General features: G+C 38.1%; 1 protein-coding gene across 13 annotated transcripts in view; it reads left to right on the top strand.

Annotated features, from left to right (window-relative positions):
- Nucleotides 1–24,849, top strand: part of MYO9A (myosin IXA) — a 410,239-nt gene that overhangs the window by 338,142 nt on the left and 47,248 nt on the right. For all 13 annotated transcript variants that reach the window (XM_084897620.1, XM_084897626.1, XM_084897629.1 and 10 more), the window contains 6 exons: nt 418–641; nt 1,089–1,205; nt 2,213–2,401; nt 3,644–3,691; nt 12,724–12,835; nt 14,789–14,850. In XM_084897620.1, the coding sequence (XP_084753746.1) occupies nt 418–641; nt 1,089–1,205; nt 2,213–2,401; nt 3,644–3,691; nt 12,724–12,835; nt 14,789–14,850 (752 nt within the window). The remainder of the gene's footprint in view (nt 1–417; nt 642–1,088; nt 1,206–2,212; nt 2,402–3,643; nt 3,692–12,723; nt 12,836–14,788; nt 14,851–24,849) is intronic.

The raw sequence follows: 24,849 nt of genomic DNA on the forward strand, positions 1-24,849 counted from the left end.
ATTCTTGCCCGGCTGTGGTGGATCAGTTATTGAGCGTCAAACTATGAATCAGAGGATCAGGGTTTGATTCCTGGTCAGAGCACTATGCCCAGGTTGCAGACTCTATCCCCAGTGTTGGAGGCAGCTGATGAAAGATTCTCATCATTGATGTTTCTATATTTCTCCCTTTTCCTTACTCTCTGAAATAAATAAGAATTTATTTTTTTCAAGAAAAGTGATCATTCTTAAATACATTTTTTGTACGAACGTGCAGTCTGGATTTATTGTTTAACTGCCTGACCTCAAAAATTATTATTTTGCTTTCAAACATTTACATGTGTTTCTTACAGTGACTTACTAAAGGAAATTAAGGATGTGGAGATTGCATTATTTTTACTAAATTTCTTTTCTTTTTGGCTACTCTCTCTTGAATTGTAGAATTAGCTCAGTATCACTCAACACCTCCTTTGAGCCCAGAATTGCCTGGTTTTTGCCAGAAGGAGTTCAAAGAGAATAAAGAGCCCTCTCCAAAGGCAAAGCGCAAACCAAGTGTGAAGATCAGCAGTGTGGCTTTGGAGTCTATGCATTGGCAAAATGACTCTGTCCAGATCATAGAAAGTGCCAGTGATTTAAAGAGCATGGATGAATTTCTTCTGAAAAAGGTACACTTTGAGTGCTGAATTAGGCCCCTGAGCAGCTTTAACTATGGAATACTTGTGTATATCAGGATATGGCCCCTAGAGATCAAGGAGGCATATGCTTTATTAACTTAAATGGTCTTTTTGAGAAAGGTGTAAATAATATAATATACATTAGTCAGTCTGGGTAAACAGAATTTTACTGTAACTTGTCATGTTATATATTGCATACTGAAGATGAGGCTTGTCATTGCATACTTGGAGTTGTTTTTTTGATAGAACTATAGAATCATAAATGTTAGAAAGGACATTAGAAAATCATCGAGCAATAATGAAACTTTAGCTATTTAGTCATGCTTTACCTATAATAGCAGTGGCTTTCACTTTCAGGGCAGTCATACGTGTTTACTATTTCATTTACCTCTTTTCAATTACTTGATTCATTACAAAAACTCTTTCTGTGGCCCCCAGATGAATGACCTCGATAATGAAGACAGCAAGAAAGACACACTAGTGGATGTTGTATTTAAAAAAGCCCTGAAAGAATTCCGGCAGAATATCTTTAGCTTTTATTCATCTGCATTGGCGGTAAGTTGGGCAATATTAGTATATATTTTGTAGATCAACATATGAAAAATTTGTCAATACTGTGTAAGATAATACAGAGGCCATGTTCAACTAGAGATTTCTTCAGTTCCTTGTTTTTGTTTTAGGTATAGCTAGGGAAAAGCATACTGACTACTGATCTCAGATTAGTAGCTTCCTCAAATTTCCTTAAGTAGTTTTCTTTTTTCCCCTCCTGGGTATATTTTCATCTTTTTAAGATATTGAATTTAGCCGAAACCGGTTTGGCTCAGTGGATAGAGCGTCGGCCTGCGGACTGAAAGGTCCCAGGTTCGATTCCGGTCAAGGGCATGTACCTTGGTTGCGGGCACATCCCCGGTGGGGGGTGTGCAAGAGGCAGCTGATCGATGATTCTCTCTCATCAATGTTTCTAACTCTCTATCCCTCTCTCTTCCTCTCTGTGAAAAATCAATAAAATATATTTTAAAAAAGAAAGAAAGAAAGAAAGAAAGATATTGAATTTAGAATTCTGGATATTACCCATGGACTCTACTATTTCGACTTTTCATAAATCTTTAGTTCTAGATTCTAATTCTTACATGTGTGGAATTATTAGACATTTTCCCCCCAGTGGAATTAGAAGTTTTGTTTACTGATTTCTACCTATCAGTTTATATCACTTTCAGATTTACTTTATGCTTTAAATATGATACTGGTTGTGTTTTAGAAAATTTATTTTATAATGCCAGACTATGGGAGAAATTCCCAGGACTTTTTCAAATTACTACATTCTTTAAACTGTTCCAATGTTTTACTAAAATTTAGCAGGTTTTACTCAGCAGATATTTCACAGTATAGTAGGAATTTACATCTAGGTAAATACCACATGACCTTATGGGCATGCCCATTAGAAAGTATATCAGGTTCCTAATTTTTATTCTGAATATTAACCCAATGCAAATTGAATTAATCTTCTATATGAAAGAATTTCTTTCTAAAACCCTTAAATTTCTTCTTTTATTGCTTATTAGATAGATGATGGGAAAAGCATACGGTATAAAGACCTCTATGCATTATTTGAGCAGATTCTGGAAAAGACCATGAGACTTGAGCAGCGAGATTGGAGAGAATCTCCAGTCAGAGTTTGGGTCAACACTTTTAAAGTGTTTTTAGATGAATATATGAATGAATTCAAGAGTTTGGATTGTATACCTCCAAAGGTAAATATGTTATATTTTGATTTCTTAAAGGGTTCAGTTATTAACTCTGCTCAAGAGTCTGTTTGGGACATCTGGTATTTGAGAAAAATATTACAGGAAATGTCAACTTAGCATTACTTGAGATTTAACAAACTCCATTATGTCTGATAAGTTCATTAGACCATGTTTTCTAAATAGGTTATTTAATACATTAATACATTCTTCACTGAGATAAAATTTAATGTCCCCTGAGGATTATACCTTCAGCTTTGATAGAGGTCATTACATGAATTTTCTTTTGTAAAAGAAGGTATGATTCACTATATCATCTAGGACCTTTACATGAGGATCAACAAATTATATTTCTTTTTGAATTAGGTTTTAGGAAAGTGTGTGTTTCTGGAAATCTGTTAATAATAATAATAATCTTTATTAAGTACCACAAATTGATCTAGGTGTTTGTTGTTTTCATTCTTGCTTCAGCCCTATTAAATAACTATTATGAAATCCAACTTACAGAGGAGTAGCAGGCTTAGAAAAAGTTATCAATGTGTTTTCTTTTACTATCCCAGCTTAAATAATTAGCTGGGATACTGAATTACAAGGTGTTAATATTATCTAATTAATAGGTATTAGGAATACTATTAATCCTTTTTGTTGTGTTACATTTTATTTTCAGTTATTCTGGTTATATGTGTTTAGATTTACAAACTATCTTAAATCATTTTTTAAGTAGTCAGATACAAATAAATCCTTAGAAGTTCTTCTGTTCTAGATCTAGGCTAAGGTTTTTATGTTATGCAGAAGATTCTTACTATAGTCTTTCTTTATAATTTTAAAAGGTTAGGCTTCAGTTGTTCTATTCTATGGTTATCAGGAAATGTCATATATAAAATAACTTTTTTGTATTCCAGATGCTAGGGTTTTTTTTTTTATATTTAGTTCTGGGATAGTTAGTTTTCTAGAACCAAAATAGGGAAAGTGCAATCTTTCTCACTAGTAATCATTTAATTAATGAGTAAAATAAAGTCATTTAAATTAATATGGTGTGGTTTCTGGTCAGAACTGAGGTTTAAAAGGAAAATAATTTCTAAAGAATTCTTTTATTCTGTTGTTTTTATGAATACTGATTTAGAAAACATCAAAATTTCTCACATTTGCTTACTCTATTACCTTTTGAGAAAAAAATCTTAGCATTTGCAAAGAAGTAAGAAGTATGTTGGTTTTTGTTATAGCACAGTTTCTGTATTTATTTCCTACCAGGTGCCAAAAACAGACAGAAAGAAAAGGAGGAAAAAAGAAACTGATTTAGTAAGTCATAGTCTTTTATGTTATATCATATCATATTGTATTTATGTGGATATGTTTAAGGAATATGTTTATCAGTTGCCTATAGTGCAATCATTTTTGGCTTTAAAATATTTGAAATGAGATGTGGCTTTGTCTTTTGTGAATTGACTTGTTACCAATGCTGGCTTCCTAAAATGGCTGGTGGCTTCAAACCCACTGAACTATTCTGTATAATAATATTGTATAATAAAGAGGTAATATGCAAATTGACCATCACTCTAACACACAAGATGGCCAACCCATGTGAGCACAAGATGGCTGCCACAAGATGGCCAGCAAGGGAGGGTAGTTGGGAGGAACCAGGTCTGCAAGGGAGGGCAGTTGTGGGTGATCAGGCCTGCAGGGGAGGGCAGTTAGGGGTGACTAGGCCTGCAGGAGAGGGCAGTTGGGGGGGACCAGGCCTGCAGGGGAGGGCAGTTGGGGGGGACTAGGCCTGCAGGAAAGGGCAGTTAGGGGTGCCCAGGCCTGCAAGGGAGGGCAGTTGGGGGTGACTAAGCCTGCAGGGAAGGGTAGTTATGGGTGCCCAGGCCTGCAAGAGAGAAGTTAGGTGTTGATCAGGCTGGCAGGCAGGCGAGTGGTTGGGAGCCAGCAGTCCCGGATTGTGAGAGGGATGTCTGATTGCTGGTATCGGCCCAATACCACAGGGATCAGGCCTAAACCAGCAGTCAGACATCCCCGGTGGGGTCCCAGATTGGAGAGGGTGCAGGATGGGCTTAGGGCACCAGGTCTCTAGTAATATAATGGAGCTGAAAAAAGTCTGAAATGGTGCCTAGTGAGATCAGAAATTTCATAATGTCAGAGCACAACCTTTACTCATATGCCTGTGGTGGTGATGGTGTAAATAAGTCTTCTATGGTACCAGTAAAAAGTATAGCACATACAATTGTGTAGAGTACGTAATACTTGATAATGATAATAAATAATACATAATACTGGTTTCTTTATTTTACAATATTCTTTATTATTTTTAGAGTATACTTATTAAAAAAAACTTATTCAGAAAACTTGCTTCTAAAATAGTATGCCTTATATATCTCGTGTTTACTGTGTCTCTAGATTACATCATTTTCTCTTATGTTTCATTTAATTCGGGGTTGTTTTATAAATTTGGTATAGCTTAAGTGTACAATGTTTATAGTTTATTTATTTATTTATTTATTTTTTCAATAAACCTTCATTGTTCATATTATTACAAAAGTTCCTCATTTTTTTCCCCTCCACCAGGTTCCTACCCCACCCTCTGCCCTTTCCTCACCCCCCATGGTCCTCATCCATAGGTGCACAGTTTATGTTCAGTCTCTTCCCACACCCACCACTCCTCTTTTCCCTGAGAATCATCAGTCCACTCCCCTTCCATACCACTGATTCTGTTATATTCAACAGTTAATATTGTTTATCAGGTTTTTTAATTCCCTTGGTTTTTAGTTTCACTTGTTGATAGTTATGTATTTGTTGTTCATAATTTTTATCTTTATTTTCTTTCTCTTCCGAAAAAACCCCCTTCAGGAATTCATATAATTCTGGTTTGGCGGTGATGAACTCCTTTAGATTTTTTTTTTATTATTATTATTAGTGAAGCTCTTTATCTGGCCTTCGATTCTGAGTGATAGCTTTGCTGGGTAGATTATTTTTGGCTGTAGGTTCTTCTATTCATCACCTTGAATATTTCATGCCATTCCCATCTGACCTGCATGGTTTCTGTTGAGAAATCAGCTGACAATCGAATGGGTGCTCCTTTATAGGTAACTACCTGTTTATCTCTTGCTGTTTTTAATATTCTCTCTTTGTCTTTTGCTCTTGGCATTTTAATTATGCTGTGTCTTGGTGTGGTCCTCTTTGGATTCCTTTTGTTTGGGGTTCTGTGCGCTTCCTGGGCTTGTAGGTCTAATTCTTTCACCAGGTGGGGGATGTTTTCTGTCACTATTTCTTCCAGTATGTTTTCGGTATCTTGTTCTCTGTCTTCTTCTGGGACCCCCAAAATTCTGATGTTGGTTCGCTTGAAGTTGTCCCAGAGGTTTCTTACATTATCTTCAACTTTATGGATTTTCTTGTCTTTTTGCTTCTACGGAGGAGTATCTTCTGGCTCTTTCTGTTCCAAATCTTTGACTTGATTCTTGCGATCTTCCGGTCTGTTTTTAGGACTCTGTATAATATTTTTTATTTCAGACAATGTATTCTTTATTTCTTGTTGATCCCTTATTATTTCTTGTTGATCCCTTATTATTTCTAGTTGATCCCTTTTCATATCCTCATAGGTCTTATCGACCTTTTCTTGGAAATTCTTGAAAAACCTTATAAGCGTGGTTTTGAACTCCATATCCAGTCGCTTTTTGTCCTCCATTTCTTTCATTTGTGATCTGTTTCCTTGTCTCGGCATTTTAGCAACTTCCCTTGGTTGGTAGTCTTAAAAGTCTCTGTGTTCAGCTTGGATGGGGTGGAGTTTCAAGGTGGAGCCTACAGCCTTGGCTTCCATCAGCCACGCCCTTTGAGGCTCCTGTGTCTCAGTATTCCTCAGGGTCCATCAGTACTTTTGCAAGCACCTCTGAGAGAAAGGTGCCCTTGAGTTTCGCCTGCTACCAAACAGTCTAGGCTCTCCCCCAATGAGCCCAGAACTGGGGTTCAATTCAGTTGGAAGTGGGGTTCAGAGCAGTCCAGAGCTTTTGTCTCCTTCCCACTAGGGCAGTCCAGCAGCACAGTCAACCGCCTGTTCTCTGCAGGCAATGTGCACGCCTCTGGGACTTCCTTTCACCGCTCCCCTGGGTTTCCGCCTCACACCCCAGGCTCCCTCTGTATGAGCCTGGGTCCCCAAGGTCTGGCCTAGAACTGGGGTTCAGTGCAGTCGGAACTGGGGCTCAGCACAGTCCAGAGCTTTTGTCTCCTTCCCAGTATGGCAATCTAACACCAGAGTCAACAGTCCGTCCTCTGCGCATAATGTGCACTCCTCCGGGGGCTCTGCCTTTTGCCACTCCCCTGAGATTCCGCCTAACAGCCCAGGCTTCCTCTGTATGAGCCTGGGTCCCCAGGGTCTGGCCTAGAACTGGGGTTCAGTGCTGTCAGATCTGGGGTTCAGCACAGTCTGGAGCTTTTATCTCCTTCCCGCTAGGGAACGCCAGCCAGGCACTCAGCCTCCCCCTCCTCTCTGGCTCAGTCCTCTTCGTGCGCGCACCATGTCTCCGTACCTTAGGGTTTTACAGCTCCTCTGATTTTCCTTCTGGTTTTCTCTTTCCTTCTCATTGTAGAATTTCCAGTCAGTCGACTTTCCTGTAGTTCTGGGTAATGTCCATTTTGTATTTTAGTTGTATTTTATTGAAATTGTTGTGTGAGGCTGCAGTTAGGTGTTACCTATGCCACCATCTTGGATTCTCTCTTCACAATGTTTATAGTTTAAATTAATATCCTAGGCCTTCACACTTACTCACTATTCACTCGATGATTCACTCAGAGCAACATCCAGTCCAGCAAACTTCATTCATGAATGCCATATATATATATATATATATATATATATATATATATATATACTATTTCTTACCTTTTATACTGTCAGGGACCAGTTGAACCGGGCTGAGGTAGGGAGGTGGGAATTGAGAAAAGAAAGAAAAACAGGAGAGCAGGGTCCAGAGGAGTCTGCAGGTAGTCATCGACCAACTGCAGCTACTTTTATTAACTGCGTAATGCCTTTTATACACAAATACTGAATGGGAAGTCAACAAAGAGGAATGTATTCTCTGTTTCTCTTAATCTCTAAGATATAGCAGGAAGCCAAATTCTTGGTAAATATTTCATACTTCTTATAAGCTATGAAAAGTCTATCTCATTCTCATTCTGCTGACAATAGGAACGTGCCATCAAAACAGGTCAGACCAAAACAAGTCAGGGGACACTGTGTGGGAAGGGACTGATTCTTATCAGTCACTTCAGGGACAAGGACTCTGTCAGCTTACACCTGGTCTCCAACATTACACTATATAAGTAGCCCTGCACATGAATCCGTGCACCAGTAGCTCTCTAAGGGGCCTGGCTGCTCTGCACCTGCTGCCCAGAGGCCCTCCGTGGCCCAGAGGCCCATCTGCTACTGGGCGCAGAATACTTGCCTTGTCATGCTTGCCTTGTCACTGTTCTACACTCATGCTGCCTGCTCTCAGCAGCCACCACCCCGGGATTGGGGGACTCCAGCAGGGCTGAGAGGACTGAGCACCACCATCTTGTGGCTAGGGGCACCTCTATCTTTGTGATGGAGTGATGGTTAATTTGCATATACCCTTTTATTAGATAGAACTAGAGGCCTGGTGCTTGAAATTTGTGCACTGGAGGGGAGTCCCTCAGTCCAGCCTGCACCCTCTTCAATCTAGGACCTCATAGGGGATATCTGATTGCTCGTTTAGGCCCAATTCCTGCCAGTTTAGGCCCGATCCCACAGGATTCTGGCCTAAACTGGCAGTCAAACATCCCTCTCATAATGTGGGACCACTGGCTCCTAACCACTCACCTGCCTGCCTGCCTGATCGTCCCTAACTTCTCTGCCTGATCGCCCCTTACGCCTCTGCCTGCCTGATCTCCCCTAACTCCTCTGCCTATCTGGATTGCCCCTAACCCCTCTGCCTTCCTGCCTGATCGCCCCTAACTGCCCCTTGCCAGCCTGATCACCTCTACCTTGCCCCCCTGCTGGCCTGATTGCTCCTACCTTGCCCCTGCCAGCCTGATCACCCCTAACCACCTCTGCCTCAGCCCCCAGCCTCAGCCATAGTCTGGCCGTAGTCAGGGGAAGGCACAGCCCCCAACACCCCACTGCTGCTGCCACTGGTGGCCTGGGCAGTGGCAGTCACCATCCATGGCTTTCCTGAACCTTAGGCCAGCCTTGGGCAGCTGCAGCCACTATTCGCACCTTGCCTGAGCCTCAGGCAGCCTCTGCAGCTTTGTTCTGAAGGAAATCCAGAGGACATCTGCCTTAATTAACATACTACCCTTTTATTAGTATAGATTATATCTTTTTTATGTTTATATATATTTACATACATAAATATTTAACATTGTGTTGCAGTTGCTTACAGTACAGTAACATGTTGTATAGATTTGTAGCCTAGGAGCAATAGACTATCCCATATAGCCTGTGCATGTAGGAGGCTATTTTATTTAGGTTTTCATAAGTGCATTGTATGATATTCACATGGTGACAAAATAACCTAATGACGCATTTCTCAGAATGTATCCCCATCTTAAGCAGCACTTGACTGTATTTACTACATTGAGTAACTATCACCACTGAGAAGTCATTTTCCATTCTGTCTTCCCCCAGCCCTGTCAACCACTAATCTACTTTCTGTCTCTGTGGATTTGCTTATTATGGATATTTCATATTGAGAAAAAAAAAATCAAGATTGATCTTTTAGATCCATCTTCTTTCACTTATTGTTTTTAAGATTCATGCATATTGTAGCATGTATGGAACTTTATTCAGTTTATAGCCAAATTGTATTTTATTGTATAGGTTATACTACACTTTCTTTATCTATTCATCAGTTTATAGACTTCAGGGTTTTTCTAATTTTTAACTAGAGTAATGATACTAGGAATATTTGTATACAACCTTTTATGTGTACTGCATGTGTCTTTATCCACTTTTTAAATGGAAAATCACTTCTTTATTAATAAGCTATACTTATTTAGACTTAGGTATTTGGCAGACATTTTCTGCAAATGAACAAAGTGACCTTCTCACTTCAAAGAAAACGCCCTGACTATATTATAAGTGGTAAAGTTTGAGATTTCAAGCAAATATTAGAATTGTGGAAAACTTTTATTTCCCACTGTGAGCATGACAATTTTCTAGTAGAGAATTTTCTAATGAGATTGTTGATAATATGAATAATATCACTTTCTGATAGTGTGTATTAAAATATGTCAACATTTGGTAGGGCCACACAATTCTGTGAACCAGTATTTTCTGAATCATCACTGTATAATACTATAAAATCATGTCCATTTAAAGTGTAGGATAGATAAAAATGTTTCTTAGAAGAGTTTTATTGAGTTAAATTTAATTACAATGTAATTTTTCCCTTGTAAGAATAAAGTTCAGTGATTTTTAATAAATTTACAGTTATAACCATTACTTCAATCCAATTTTAGAGCATTTACATTACCCTAAGAGGATTTTTTATGCCAATTTGCCCTTTATAAATTCCCAGTTATAGGCAACTACTAATTTGTTTGTTTTTATATTTTAGCATTTTTTGGACATTTCATATTAATGGGATCATACAATGTGTGGCCTTTTGCATATTGCTTCTTAGTATAGTATATCAGTAGTTTGGTGGGTTTTGGTGCAGAAATACTACTAACCCATTATGTGGATATAACACATTTATTTATCCTTTTATCATTTGATGGGCATTTAAGTTATTTCCACTTTTTGGGGTATTATAAAAATGCTGCTATGTGAATATTTGTGTTTATGAATATTTTTTGTGAGAACATATGTTTTTAGTTCTCTTGGATGTAAACCTAAGAATAGAATTCCTGGTATTGAATATTTTTAAAAAATGCTAAACTGTTTTCCAAATGACTATACCATTTTACAGTCCCAACTGCAGTATCTGAAGGTTCCAGTCTCTCCACATTCTCACCAAAAGTCATTGTCTTTTTAAATTGTAGCCATTCTAGTGAGTGTGAAACAGTATCTCATCATGGTTTTAGTTTGCATTTTCATGATTAGTGATGATTTTGAGTGTATTTTCATGTACCTGTGATTAGTGATGATTTTGAGTGTATTTTCATGTACCTGTTGGCCATTTGTATTTCTTTAATAAACTGTCTATTCAATGTTTTGCCCATTTTAAAATTATCTTCTTTTTTTGAATTGTAACCATTCTTCATATATTCTAGATAGAAGTTAATTGTCAGCTATATGATTTGTAAATCTGTGGCTTATTTTTTTATTTTCTTAACTAGAGGCCTGGTGCACATTGGGCAGGGGGGGGGGGGGCGGGGGAGAGAGAATCTGGTTTGCCCTGAAGGGTGTCCGGATCAGGGTGGGGTTCCCTTGGGATATGGGGCAGCCTGGGCAAAGGGCTTGTGGTGGTTTTCAGGCTGGCCATGCCCCCTGACGACCCAAGCAGAGGCCCTGGCATCTGGGACTTATTTATCTTCTACAATTGAAACTTTGTAGCCTGGAGCGGAGCCAAGCCTCTGCTTTCTCCTTGGCTGCCGCCATTTCTTTGTATTTGTTTATCTTCTATAATTGAAACTTTGTAGCCTTGAGTGGAGGCTTAGGCTGGCAAGGGCAGGCGGAAAGCTTGGCTTCTTCCATTGCTGGGGAAACCCAAATCTCCTTGTGCTCTCTGTGGCTGCAGCCATCTTGGTTGGGGTTAATTTGCATGCTTGCTCTGATTGGCTGGTGGGCGTGGCTTGTGGATGTAGCAGAGATATGGTCAATTTGCATATTACTCTTATTAGATAAGATGGTACTTAGAGTAAAAGTTGTAAATTTTATTTATTTATTTTTTTTTTTAAATATATTTTATTGATTTTTCACAGAGAGGAAGAGAGAGCTAGAGAGTTAGAAACATCGATGAGAGAGAATCATCGATCAGCTGCCTCTTGCACACCCCCTACTGGGGATGTGCCCGCAACCAAGGTACATGCCCTTGCCTGGAATTGAACCCGGGACCTTTCAGTCCGCAGGCCGACGCTCTACCACTGAGCCAAACCAGTCCCGGCAAAAGTTGTAAATTTTAGCAAAGCTGGGAAAATGATTATAATGTCAGAGAGCATGAAGTGTTCATTGGTGTGTTTTTAGTTTCCATATTTCAATTAACCTTTAAGGTATCATTTGTAGAGGTTTGTTGTAGTATTATCTAAAAAGACAATTAAATTATTCTTTTATTTTTATCAATTTTATATCTGTGTGAACCTGGATTTTCATTGTATCTTCCAAACTAAACTGTACCTGCCAACAGGTTGAATGAAGATGGGAATATGAGATGCAAGTGTCTTTTATTAAGCCAAATATTACAGAGATCTACAAAAAGTTAAAACAATACCCTTTTTTGTCATTACTTTTTTTTATTTTAAAGATATAGTTGTTTTTCATAAAAATGTTATGTTAACATGTAATATGTTTATGTTAACATGTAATATGTTTAGTGTTAATTTTAAATAATTTGACAAATACTTAAAAATTATTTCATATTGATACAGTAGTAAATATCAGTAGGTATAACTTATGTTTGAGGTTGTCAATAATTTTCAAAAGTGCAAAAGGTTTTTGAGGTTAAAAATAAAAATTTAAGAATTGCTGCTTTTAACTTAACATGCTGATTAGACTCACTTAAGCTAACTTTTATGTGTTTATAGCATTGCTTTCTGATTTTCATATTAAGTTAGTCTTGTTTCTCTACTAAATTGTTAGCTTTTTATAAGCAGGGAACACATATTCTACTTTTATTTTATTTTTTACTAGAGGCCCAGTGCACAAAATTCGTGCACTGGGGAGTGGGGGGAATCCTCAGCCCAGCCTGTGCTCTCTCACAGTCCAGGAGCCCACAGTTGTTTGTGCCAAAGAGGTAGGCCTCACTCACCTGGCAGGGCTCCGCCATCGATCGCCCCAAAGCTGTAGGTCCTGCCCACCTGGCCGGGGCGCTACGATGGATCGCCTGCCCTCCACGGCCTGCTGGTTGGTAGCCTGGGCTTCCCTCTGTGCAGGGTGATCATGGAGCAATGGCTGGCTCCTGACCAATCCCATCGCACCTGCCTTGACTGGCCTGGCAACAGTGTGTTCATCTGAAAGGTCGTCCAGAAGATCATCTGGATGGTTATTCTGCTGTTTGGTCATTTGGTTAATTTGCATATTACACTTTTATTACTGTAGATAAGATCATAATTTTCTTGTGGAATAAACACTCAAAAGGACTTAATAAGGGATTGAATGAGTGACTATGTTAGGGCAACATTTACTGTTGGCTTTTACATAAGTAGTGTATTCTTTCATTCAGGTGGAAGAGCACAATGGTCACATCTTTAAGGCCACTCAGTATAGCATTCCTACATACTGTGAGTACTGTTCTTCTTTGATATGGATAATGGACCGAGCCTCTGTTTGCAAATGTAAGTATAAGAGAACCTTGAGGAATTTTTTTAACTATTTCCCTTTTTTTTTTTTTTTTAAAAGACCTCTTCTACTTAAAAAATAAATAAATAAATAAATAAATAATTTAATTTAGAGATAGAGAAAAAAAGAGAGAGAGAGAGAAGCATCAGTGTGAGAGAAATGCATTGCCCTGACCAGCAATTGTACCCACCATATGGGACAGTGCTCCAACCAACTGAACCACACAGGCAGAGTTCCCTTAGTTTTCTTATGTCATTGTTTTTAATTCTCTAACGTCACATCTCTCTACTCTCAGTAGCTAATCCAGATATTTTGATATTTTTTGGTCAGTGTACTTGCAGCTCACTCTATCTAAAATGCTTTTCTTCTAGATGTTAATAGGACTTTACTATTTCAGTTAACTTATGTGTCTACTCACATATTACCTCTTAGAGAGCTCTTATTCTCTACCTAAAATGCCACCTGGTCCCCTAATTCTCTGAACCATTACTCAACTTTAAAAATCTTTTATAGTACTTATCGCCACTCAAGATTATATTAGGTATTCATTTATTTTCTTGTTTGTTTGTCCCATTAGAATGTATGTTCTATAAGGTTGGGAAACTTACCTGTCTCCTCTATATCACCAGTGCCTAAAACAGTTCTGGCATATTATAAGTTTTAATAAATATATGTTAATGTAGATGGACCTATAGAATGAATTAATTATCTAATGAATTCTTAGGTTATAACCTAAAGGGGTACTTTTTTCCTACTGTAATCCTTTCATCAGAATATACAAATCCTAGATCGTAAGTTGAGACTTTTTGTAGGTCAACTTGGTTCTGGCTTACAGAGGATCTTTTTCATTCCTGTCCCTTCATGGATCTACTCTGGTGCTGTCAGTAATCCTGTGAGGGTTAAGGTAACAAGCATAAAAGTCATCTTCACCACAGCCAAATCACTACTACTGCTAGATATGTTCACATGTTCTATGCTTCAACAATTGTTTCCTTTTGTATTGTATAAAAAGCTATAGTGACTAATGCTAGTCTGATTCCTTTCAATTTGGTATAATTTTATCTCTAATTTGAAACTGAAAATGTAAAGAATCTGCTTTTTTATGGCTTGGGTGGGCTTGGTTGATTTCTTAGTAGAATTACTTTCTTTGTGTCTATACTGGTGATTTCTCCAGTCAATGATGTCCTTACTTGATCTTGGCCTTGAAATGCTGCAAGTTAAACTATTAGAGGTCAAGGATCTGATATGCAAGGGCTGGAGCTTGTGTAGCAAAATGACATAGGCCAACTGTGTTCTTAGTATCTTCTTCTTGGTGTATCTCTTCCCACCTGCCCAGACACCCTGTTTTCTCCTTCTCTAAGATGTTATTTCTGCTCTGAACCTTTTCTTTATCTTATCTTCCCAATCACAACTGATATTTTTATGTTTTGGTCTTCAAAGTTCTATTTTTGACCTTTAAGGCCTTTCTTATACCTTATGTGTTAATTTGTTTTTATTTTAGTAAGTGTCTTTGGCAGTAATGACTTCCTTACCCGTTGGAATGTTTGCAAATGTAGCTATTTCTGGCATTTTAGCAGTTTGTAAAGTGAGGGAAACATAAATAATTTGTGAATCAAACCAGAGAAACAGATAAATATTCTACTGTAATATGGGAGAGGAGGGGAGGAATGATGGGCAGAATTTTTTAAAGTATAGACATTGTTTAGAAACGTTAGGCATGTTTTTCAACTTTATATTTCCAAATAGCATGGGTTAAATAAGTAAATTGAACTTATAGGGATGGGTTAAATTTTTTTTCTTTCTAATATTGAACAAAGCATATGTATGATACTATGGCAGTCTGGGATCTAAAGAAAAAAATTTATATCCAAAATAAACATAAATTGTTTAAGTTCTTGTCATTGATACACAGACTTCTAAAAATTCTGCATTCTTAACCTGTTTTTCAGTATGCAAGTATGCTTGCCATAAGAAGTGCTGTCTGAAAACCACAGCCAAGTGTTCTAAAAAGGTAAGAAGTTATTACCTATGAGTAATAATTAACAGATCTGTTGTTTTTTTGTGCTTCATGAAAATAAACCAAGGCCTCTTTCATAGTTTTATAGAGAAGTGGGTTTTAAACTTTTGACCACAAATCACAATAAAATATACATTTTATGTCATGATCCAGCATATAGAAACATAGAAAACATATAGGAAGATATATATATTTATATGTAACTGAATTGATATTCCTGGAACTATATTTACCTTCACTACATAGGAGCTACTAAACTAATTCCCCTAAAATATATTAAAACACGACTTTTAAAGGTTTTCTATTTCATTAAACACTCATATATCTTCCTTGGAGTTGTCTTAAAAGTGGTAGATTACAATTATATATTTTAACATAAATATCAAAATGCACTATTTAGTTGGTGGATACACAGAGATCTAAAAGATACTGAATATGTACGTTGGTGTCTCATTTTTGAAAGATTTCAGGCTTCTATTGATGTATATATGCATTATACAATATTAGATCACATTTTTTTACTGATTAGTAATATACAGACAATTGTAACAATACTGTGCAAATCTGAATTATAATATAAATGTGTGTGCATGCTGTCTATAGCCTATAGATAGAATTTTCATTGGTTCCAAATAAATAGATAAATCATGGTACTTACCAGAGAGAATAGAGTGAATCCTCCATAAAGAGAGATAACATTATTCAGAGTTTTTATAATTTGTTTGTGTATAATATCAGACATTAAGAAATGAGACCAAGAGAAAAACAGACAAAATCAATAGACTCACCAATGATCCAATTACTGACTTGTCAGACATGTACTTAAAAAATTTTTATTAGAATGTTCAAATAATAAGTAAAAAGATAGAAATTTTCTTGTCTATCAGAAAGAAACTAGACCACCTTCTTACACCATATACAAGAAAAAGCTCTTAATGGATTAAAGACTTGAATGTTAAACTGAAAATCATAAAATTCCTAGAAGAAAACATAGGCAGTAAAATCTGACATTTCTCTTAGCAATATTTATTCTGATATATTTCTTCAGGCATTGGAAACAAAAGAAAGACAAATGGGACCACACCAAACTAAAAAATTTTGCATAGCAAAGAAAAACATCAACAAAACAAAAAGACAACCTACTGAATAGGAGAATATATTCATCAATGATATGTCTCATAATGGGTTATAATTCAAAATATATAAGGAACTCATACAACTTAAAATATACACACCAAAAAACAAAACAAAAAAAAGCCAATTCAATTAAAAAATGGACAGAGACCTTGAGAAGACATTTCTCTAAGACAGGCATGTCAAACTCAAAGGCTAACACAGGCCATATAAGCAAGGTTTAAGTTTATATGGGCTGCAAAAAAACAAAAGCTTCAATTTTCATAGAAACTTAGGTTTATTTTGATAGAGACATGCTGAATACAAAAGGCTGAAATAAATGAGTAATTGTTAACATAAAATAATAGAACATTTTAATAAAAATTAATGTTTGGGTTTTTTTTAATGTTTTTTCTTGAACATTTATTTACCAGACACTGAATAACTGAATAAGCCTAACACAAATAAACCTATTTTTCTTGTTTCTCGAAAGCGAAATATTTCCTGTTTGCACACCAAACAAGTCAGTACAAGACTAATGATGTGGCAATCAGTTGCTAACATATTCGCTGCTATATTAGTGGAGAGAAATGGTACACCTGTGAGTAAGATGCATAAGGGAAATGAATGCAACACGATTATAATAATCAGTAATTAGCAAATGTAGTAGTTCGTTATTAGTAATTCTGTATAGGAGGATATTGTAAAAATTAAGTTATGAAATTTTTATTAAAATGTTTCTTACGTACCATTATTTTGGTTGGGCCACAGAAATATTCATTGTGGACCATGTGCAGCCTGTGGGCCACGAGTTTGACAATGCTTGCTCTAACAGAACCTATAGGTGGCCAGTAGATATATGAAAAAGTAACTAACCATTAGGGAATTGAAAATGAAAACCATAAGATAACACCTCACATTGTCAGTCATCAATAAATCTACAAACAGCCCTGGAATTAGGTTTGATTCTCAGTCAGGGAAACATCTAGGTCGGAGTGTACACAGGCGGCAACCGATCAATATTTCTTGCTCACATCTGTGTTTCTTTCTCTCCCACTTCCTTTCCCCTCCCTTCCTTTCTCTAAACATATCCTTGGTGAAGATTAAAAACAAAACATATCCTTGGGTAAAGATTAATATAAATAAATAAATAAACAAACAAACAAACAAACAGCAAGTGTTGGCAAGGATGTGGAGAAAAGGGAACCTTCATGCACTTCCGATGTGACTGTAAATTGGTATAGCCACTATGGAAAACAGTTTTAAGGTTCCTCAAAAATTTTTAAATAGAACTACCTTATGACCCAGCAATTCTACTTCTGGGTACTTATCTGGAGAAATCCAAAACACTAATTCAAAAAGATATATGCAACCCTATATTTATTGCACCATTATTTAGAGACCCAATATATGGAAGCAACCTAAGTTTCCATTGATAAGTGAATGGCTAAAGAAGAGGTGGTACATATATATAATAGAATATTACTCAGCCATAAAAAGCAAATTAATCTTACAATTTGTGATAACAGCCGAGACCGGTTTGGCTCAGTGGATAGAGCATTGGCCTGTGGACTAAAAGTTCCCAGGTTCGATTTCGGTCAAGGGCATGTACCTTGGTTGCGGGCACATCCCCAATGAGGGGGTGTGCAAGAGGCAGCTGATCGATGATTCTCTCTCATCGATGTTTCTAACTCTCTATCCCTCTCTCTTTCTCTCTGTAAAAATCAATAAAATATATTTTAAAAAAACAAAAAACAATTTGTGATAACATGGATGGACTAGAGGATATTATGCTAAGTGAAATAAGTCAAACAGAGAAAGACATGCCATATGATTTCACTTATATGTGGAATCTAAAAAATATACTAACAAGCAAAATAGAAACTCACAGATACAAAGAACATTTTGATAATTGCCAGATGGGAAAGAGGTTGGGGGATAGGTTTAAAGTAGAAAAAATTAAGATGTACAAATTTCCAATTATAAAAATAGTCATGGGTACATAGGGAATATAGTTATTATTGTAATAACTGTATGGTGTTAGGTGGGTTCTAGACTTACCTGAGCTATCATTTCATAGGCTATATAAATGGCCAAATACTATGTTATACACCTGAAACTAATACCAGTATATTGCACATCAAATGTAATTAAAATTTTTTTTAAAAAGAAAAACTTGTCCAAAGCTATCTTATATAATAAAAGCCTAATATGCTAAGTGCCCAGTTTTGTAGTTGGCCATTCAACCAATCAAAGCATAATATGCAAATGATATGCTAAGGCCACTTAACCGCTCACTATGACATGCACTGACCACCAGGGGGGTAGACAGTTGACTGGTTGACCAGTCACTATGATGTAAACTGACCACAGGGGGCCGACTCTCTGATTGGTAGGTTAGATTGCTACTGGGGTCTGGCCAATTGGGGCTGAGAAAGGTGGGCCAGACATCCCCTGAAGCACTCCCGTTGTCTGTCCTCGGCTGGCCAACCTCTTGTGTTCCTCCCTGGCCCCGATCATGCCCCGGTGGGGTCTCTCAGCCTGGCTTGTGCCTTCTCACAATCCAGGACCCCTCAGGGATGTTGGAGAGCCGGATTTGGCCCAGTGGTGGAACAACCAGTCTTTATGATGCTCACTGACCACTGGGGGCAGATGCTCAACACCAGAGCTGCCCCTGGTGGTCAGTACGTTCCTACAGGGGAGCACCACTCTGCCAGAAGCCGGGCTCATGGCTGGTGAGCACAGCAGCAATGGTGGGAGCCTCTCTTGCCTCTGCAGCAGCACTAAGGATGTCCAACTGACGGCTTAGGCTTGCTCCCCTAAGCTGTCAGTTGGATATCTCTCCAGAGCTCCCAGACTGTGAGAGGGCTCAGGTTTGGCTAAGGGATGTCCCCTGAGTGCATGAATTTTGTGAACCAGGCCTCTAGTAATAAATAAACAGCATATTGAAAATAAAATATTAATAGTCCAAATACTTTGAATTACAACATCAGGTTAAAACCTACTGAAAGATTTCAGTAATAACCTGTTTATAACAGACATGCTTAAATATAAAGATAGAGAAAAGTTGAAAGCAAAGGATAAATAGATATAGGATGGAAAAAGTAACCAGTAGAAAGGTGGTATCTGCCGAAACCAGTTTGGTTCAGTGGATAGAGCATCAGCCTGCAGACTGAAAGGTCCCGGGTTCGATTCTGGTCAAGGGCATATACCTTGGTTGCAGGCACATCCCCAGTGGGATGTGCAAGAGGAAGCTGATCGATGATTCTCTCTCATCAATGTTTCTAACTTTTTTTTTTAATATATTTTATTGATTTTTTACAGAGAGGAAGGGAGAGAGATAGCTAGAAACGTTGATGAGAGAGAAACATCAACCAGCTGCCTCTTGCATACCCCCTACCCGGGATGTGCCCGCAACCAGTGTACATGCCCTTGACCAGAATCGAACCCGGGACCTTTCAGTCCGCAGACTGACGCTCTACCAGTGAGCCAAACCGGTTTCAGCTGATGTTTCTAACTTTATCCCTCTCTCTTCCTCTCTGTAAAAAAATCAATAAAATATATTTTTGAAAAAGAAAAAGAAAAAGAAAGGTGGTATCTTTTTACCTAATTGTAGACAAACATGTAAATTGACCATACCTCTGCTACACCCACAGCCAATCAGAGTGAGTATGCAAATTAGAAGGCCAAAGATGGCGCCTACCAGGTGCTTCAGGCTTGGAGTGGCCAAGTGGGGCAGGATGCCTGCTAAGAGAGGGAGGGCAGGGGGCAAAGGGATCTACAGAAGTGGAATGCCACAGCGAAGACAAGACTGCAGACCCCAGAGTCTGCAGGGAAGACAAAGACTGCCAACACAGGCTGGGGTCTGCAGCAAAGACGAAGAAGCTGGAGTCTGCAGCGAAGACAAAGATGGCAGACTCCGGCCAGAGCCTGCAGCAAAGATGAAGATGGCAGACTCTGGCCAGAGCCTGCAGCCAAGACGAAGATGGCAGACTCCGGCCAGAGCCTGCAGCGAAAAAGAAGATGGCAGACTTTGGCCTGAGTCTGCAGCAAAGATGAAGAAGGCAGACTCTGGCTGGAGTGAAGGCTTGGGTCCTGGGTGCTGGAGGAAAACTGGTGCTGGAAGCCAAGGGAAGGAAGGCCTATTGTATGAATCTCTTCATACAACGGGCCTTCAGTTGTATCTAATAAAGAGGTAATATGCAAATTGGCCATCTCTTCAACACACAAGATGACTGCCCCATTGTGGACACATGATGGCTGGCAGGGGAGGGTAGTTGGGACAATCAGACGTGCAGCGGAGGGCAGTTAGGGGTGACTGGGTTAGCAGGGTTGGACAATTAGGGGCAATTGGGCTGGCAGGGGAGCAATTAGATGTTGATCAGGCTGGCAGGGGAGCAGTTAGATGTAGATCAGGCTGGCCCAGAGGAGTGGTTAGGGGGTGATTAGGCTGACAGGCAGAAGTGGTTAGGGGCACTTAGGCACGCAAGTAGGCGAGTGGTAGGGAGCCAGCAGTTCTGGATTGTGAGAGGGCAGTTGGTCCCAGATTGGAGAGGGTGCAAGCTGGGCTGAGGGACACACTGGGCCTCTAGTAGCTGTATAATATTAAAGTATACTTTAGGACAAGAAACATTATGTCAGATAAAAATGTTTAATAATGAGAAAATGGTGAACCTATCAGGGAGACATAAAAATTTTATCTTTTGAACAGTCTATTATAGCTTTTAATACCTGGCAGACAAAAAGTCAGTAAAGATGAAAATTATATTAAAACAAAGGTTAAAAAACTTAACCTAGGGGAGAAACCAAGATGGCAGCATAGATAAACACCTAAACTGCTGCCTCGCACAATAATTTCAAAACTGCAACTAAAAGACAAAATGTATATCACCCAGAACCATGGGAAAGCTGGCTGAGTGAAGTTCTACAACTAGACGGAAAGAGAAAAAAGCATTGAGATGTGCACAGCTGAGATACAGAGGCGCGCAAATCGGGCTGGTGACAGGCGATTGAGTGAGCTGCTTTTTTGAACCTGAATGGAGACAAGCTCCCGATTACTCTGAACTCCAGTTTCTAGGGAAACGTGCGGGACCCAAACTCCTATGGGGAGAAGCTAGACTGTCTGATCGGGTGGAAAGTGAGGGTGACTTTCTTGCAGAGGTGCGGCCAGCAGTCATTATTTACTGAGCTGGGGTATGGGATGCAGGGACTTGGAAATGTGGAAACGCAAGATGGCTGACTGGCAGTCATCGTTTTTTGCCACGCCCTGAGACCCTGCCCTGCACAATCTGCAAACCCACCCAAGCTCCATGCAGTGGCTTTTGCATATAAGTGGTCTGCCCTATTGTAGCTTAACCTAACAAACTGTTCCTAACAAACTGCAGCTCTGGTCAGACAGCTCCAAAACCTCCAAACCCCAAGCAAACAGGAGAAAACTATAGTTCTTGCTGTAGCTCCTGCTGGGTGGCCTCAGACAGTACCTGAACTGCACCCCATTGGAGATTCAGAAGCTAATGTATCTAGTGGTCAGTGAGACGACACCAGATTTCAACTACTCACATCCATAAGTGACACATTCAAGAGGCAGACTCAGCACCAAAGCCCCACTGAAGCAAGTCCTGCCCTATAAGCATGTCTCCAGCACAGCAGTTCTTCTATTATAGACACAACAGGTCCTCACAGCCAATTGGCCTGGAGGTCAATTCCTCCAAGTAACACCAAAAACAATCAAGAGTTAACTACAACAAGGCTGTACACACAGACCACAAAGGAATGCACCAAGAGTGTCAACCTCAGGTAAATGGGAAAACGATCCACTGGGCCATATAGGAGGCCACCCTATCAACATATGGAAGCAGTGAAAATGTAGAGAGAAAGAAACAGATCACAAACGAAAGAAATGGAGGAAAACAGACAACTGGATATAGAGTTCAAAACCACGGTTATAAGGTTTTTCAAAAATTTCCTAGAAAAGGGTGATAAATTTAATGAGACCCACGAGGATATGAAAAAGGACTAACTATAAATTAAACATACACTGACTGAAATAAAAAATATTATACAGAGACCCAACAGCAGAGTAGAGGATCACAAGAATCAAGTCAAATATTTGAAATACAAAGAAGAAGAAAAAAAAACAACCGGGCAAGAAAAAAGAATCTAAAATTTGAAGATAGTGTAAGAAGCCTTTGGGACAACTTCAAGCATACCAACATCAGAATTATGGGGTGCCAGAAGAAGAGAGAGAGCAAGATACTGAAAACCTACTTGAAGAAATAATGACTGAAAACTTCCCCCTTCTGGTGAAAGAAATAGACTTACAAGTACAGGAAGCACACAGAACCCCAAACAAAAGGAATCCAAAGAGGACCACACCAAGACACATCATAATTAAAATGCCAAGGGCAAAAGACAAATAGAGAATATTAAAAGCAGCAAGAGAAAAACAGTTAATTGCCTACAAGGGAGCACCCATACGATTGTCAGCTGATTTCTCAACAGAAACTATTCAGGCCAGCCAGGAGTGGCAAATAATATTTCAAGTGATGAATAGCAAGAACCTACAACCAAGATTACTCTATCCAGCAAAGTTATCATTAGAATGGAAGGTCAAATAAATAGTTTCGCAGGGGTCTTCAAACTACTGCCCGCTGGCCACATGCGGCCCGCAGAGGAGTCTGATCCTGCCCGCCAGGTTTTTTGGGCAGTAAGCGCAGCCGAGGTGTTACAGTAGGAATTAGTAGTTCATATAGTCCGGCCCTCCAGCTCTCTGAGGGACTGTGATCTGGCCCCCACTTTAAAAAGTTTGAGGACCCCTGAAGGAGTTCATCACCACCAAACCAGTATTATATGAAATGCTGAAAGGTATTCTTTAAGAAGAGGAAGAAGAAGAAAAAAGTAAAGATAAAAATTATGAACAACAAATACCTATCTATCAACAAGTGAATCTAAAAATCAAGTTAATTAAAAATCTTAGGGACATAATAAATTGGTGAATATAATAGAATCAGGAGCATAGAATGGGAGTGGATTGATGATTCTCAGGGGGAAAGGGCTGTGGGGGTGTGGGAAGAGACTGAACAAAAATTATACACCTATGGATGAGGACTGTAGGGGGAGGTAAGGGCACAGGGTGTGTTAGGAACCAGGTGGAGGAGAGCTATTGGGGGAAAAGGAGAAATAATTGTAATAATCTGAACAATAAAAGATTTATTAAATTAAGTTTAAAAAAAACAACCTAGTTGTCATGTATTGAACCTGACATTATATAATTGCCTGACTACAGTCTTTTCAAGTGCACAAAAAACATTTGACAGAATCAGTCATGTTGAACCATAAAGCAAGTTCCTACAAATTTCAAAAAGATAGAAAATATTGAGTGTATGTTCTTTGAGCAGAATTGAATTAAGCTGTACATAAATATAAGGATAATTAGACAATTTTCATGTTTGGAAATTAAGCAGTATACTTCTAAATTACAATAAAAGTAGAAAAATATTTTTATTTCAGTGGTATTGAAATTATGATATAGCAAAAGTATGGCTATAGCTGAAGAATATTGGAAGAATATTAGCTTTAAATAGCTTTAAATCACATATTAGAAAAGATACAAGGCTAGAAATTATCTAAATTTCCATCTCTAGGAAGAAAAAAATCCCAGGAAGTTAAACCAAAGACAGCGAAAGGAAGATAATAAAGAAAAATAAATTAAATCAGGAAAATTTGTTCAAAAGATAAAAATGTACAAAGTTTTAGTGCTTTGAAAAACCTAAAACAACCTCTTAGCAAACAAAAATTTTAACAGAAAGTGCTGTGTCACTGCAGGTACTGCATACATTATAAGGTAAATAAAACACTATTACAAATACCTTGATACCAATAAATTTGACAATCTAGAATAATTGTATACATTTCCCCAAAATCACAGTTTAGCTAACCTAAGTTAACAAAAAATAGGAAATAGAGTCATATTTATTAAAGTTGAATCTGTAATTGAAAATCTTCAGATGATTTTACTGTTAAATATGTGCTAGTATTTAAAGAGGAATCAACACTATTCTTTTACAAACTATGCCAGATAATGACAAAAGAGTGAATACTTTGTGGCTTTTTTTTTTTTTTTTTTAACAAAATTACGTGCAACCTTGAAGGCAAGCATGAAAAGGATATTGCAATAAAGGAACGTTGCAGATCAATATATAAGCATAAATGTAAAAGTCTTACTAATGATTAAAAATGAAAAAGTAATTCATGATAAAGCTAGTTTTTATTTTATGAATGCAAAGTTGGTTTATCACTCAGAAATCAGTGTAATTCACTACATTGAGCAAGTAAAGAAAAAAAAATGTGATCATCTCAATAAATACAAGAAAAATATTAGAACTCAAAACCCATTCATTATTCAAAGAAAAAAGAAAATGCAAATTGAAACGATAGTGAGATATACTATATGCCCACTAGAATGGCTGGAATTAAAAACACCTTAGCAAAGATTAGAGCAACTGGAACATTCATTCATTACTGATAGGAGTGTAAGTTGACATATTCTTGAAAATTTTTTACAGTACTCATCAAACTTGAACATAAGCTTTCTCATGACTTTTAGCAGTACCACTCTAAAATATATACTCAACAGATGTACATAGATATTTGTGCCCAAAGACAAATACAAGAACATTTATATCAGCTCTATTTGAAATAGCCCCAGACTGAAAGAAATCTAAATGTCCATCAACAATAGAATGAATAAGTAAATTGTGGTATTCTATATAATAATAGGCTAATATGCAAATCAACCAAACAGTGGAACAACCAGTCGCTAAGATGCACACTGACCACCAGGAAGCAGAAGCTCAACGCAGGAGCTGCACCCTAATGGTC

This window comes from Pipistrellus hanaki, assembly GCF_964339955.1.
Source record: "Pipistrellus hanaki genome assembly, chromosome: 1".
In the NCBI taxonomy this organism is placed as follows: domain Eukaryota; kingdom Metazoa; phylum Chordata; class Mammalia; order Chiroptera; family Vespertilionidae; genus Pipistrellus; species Pipistrellus hanaki.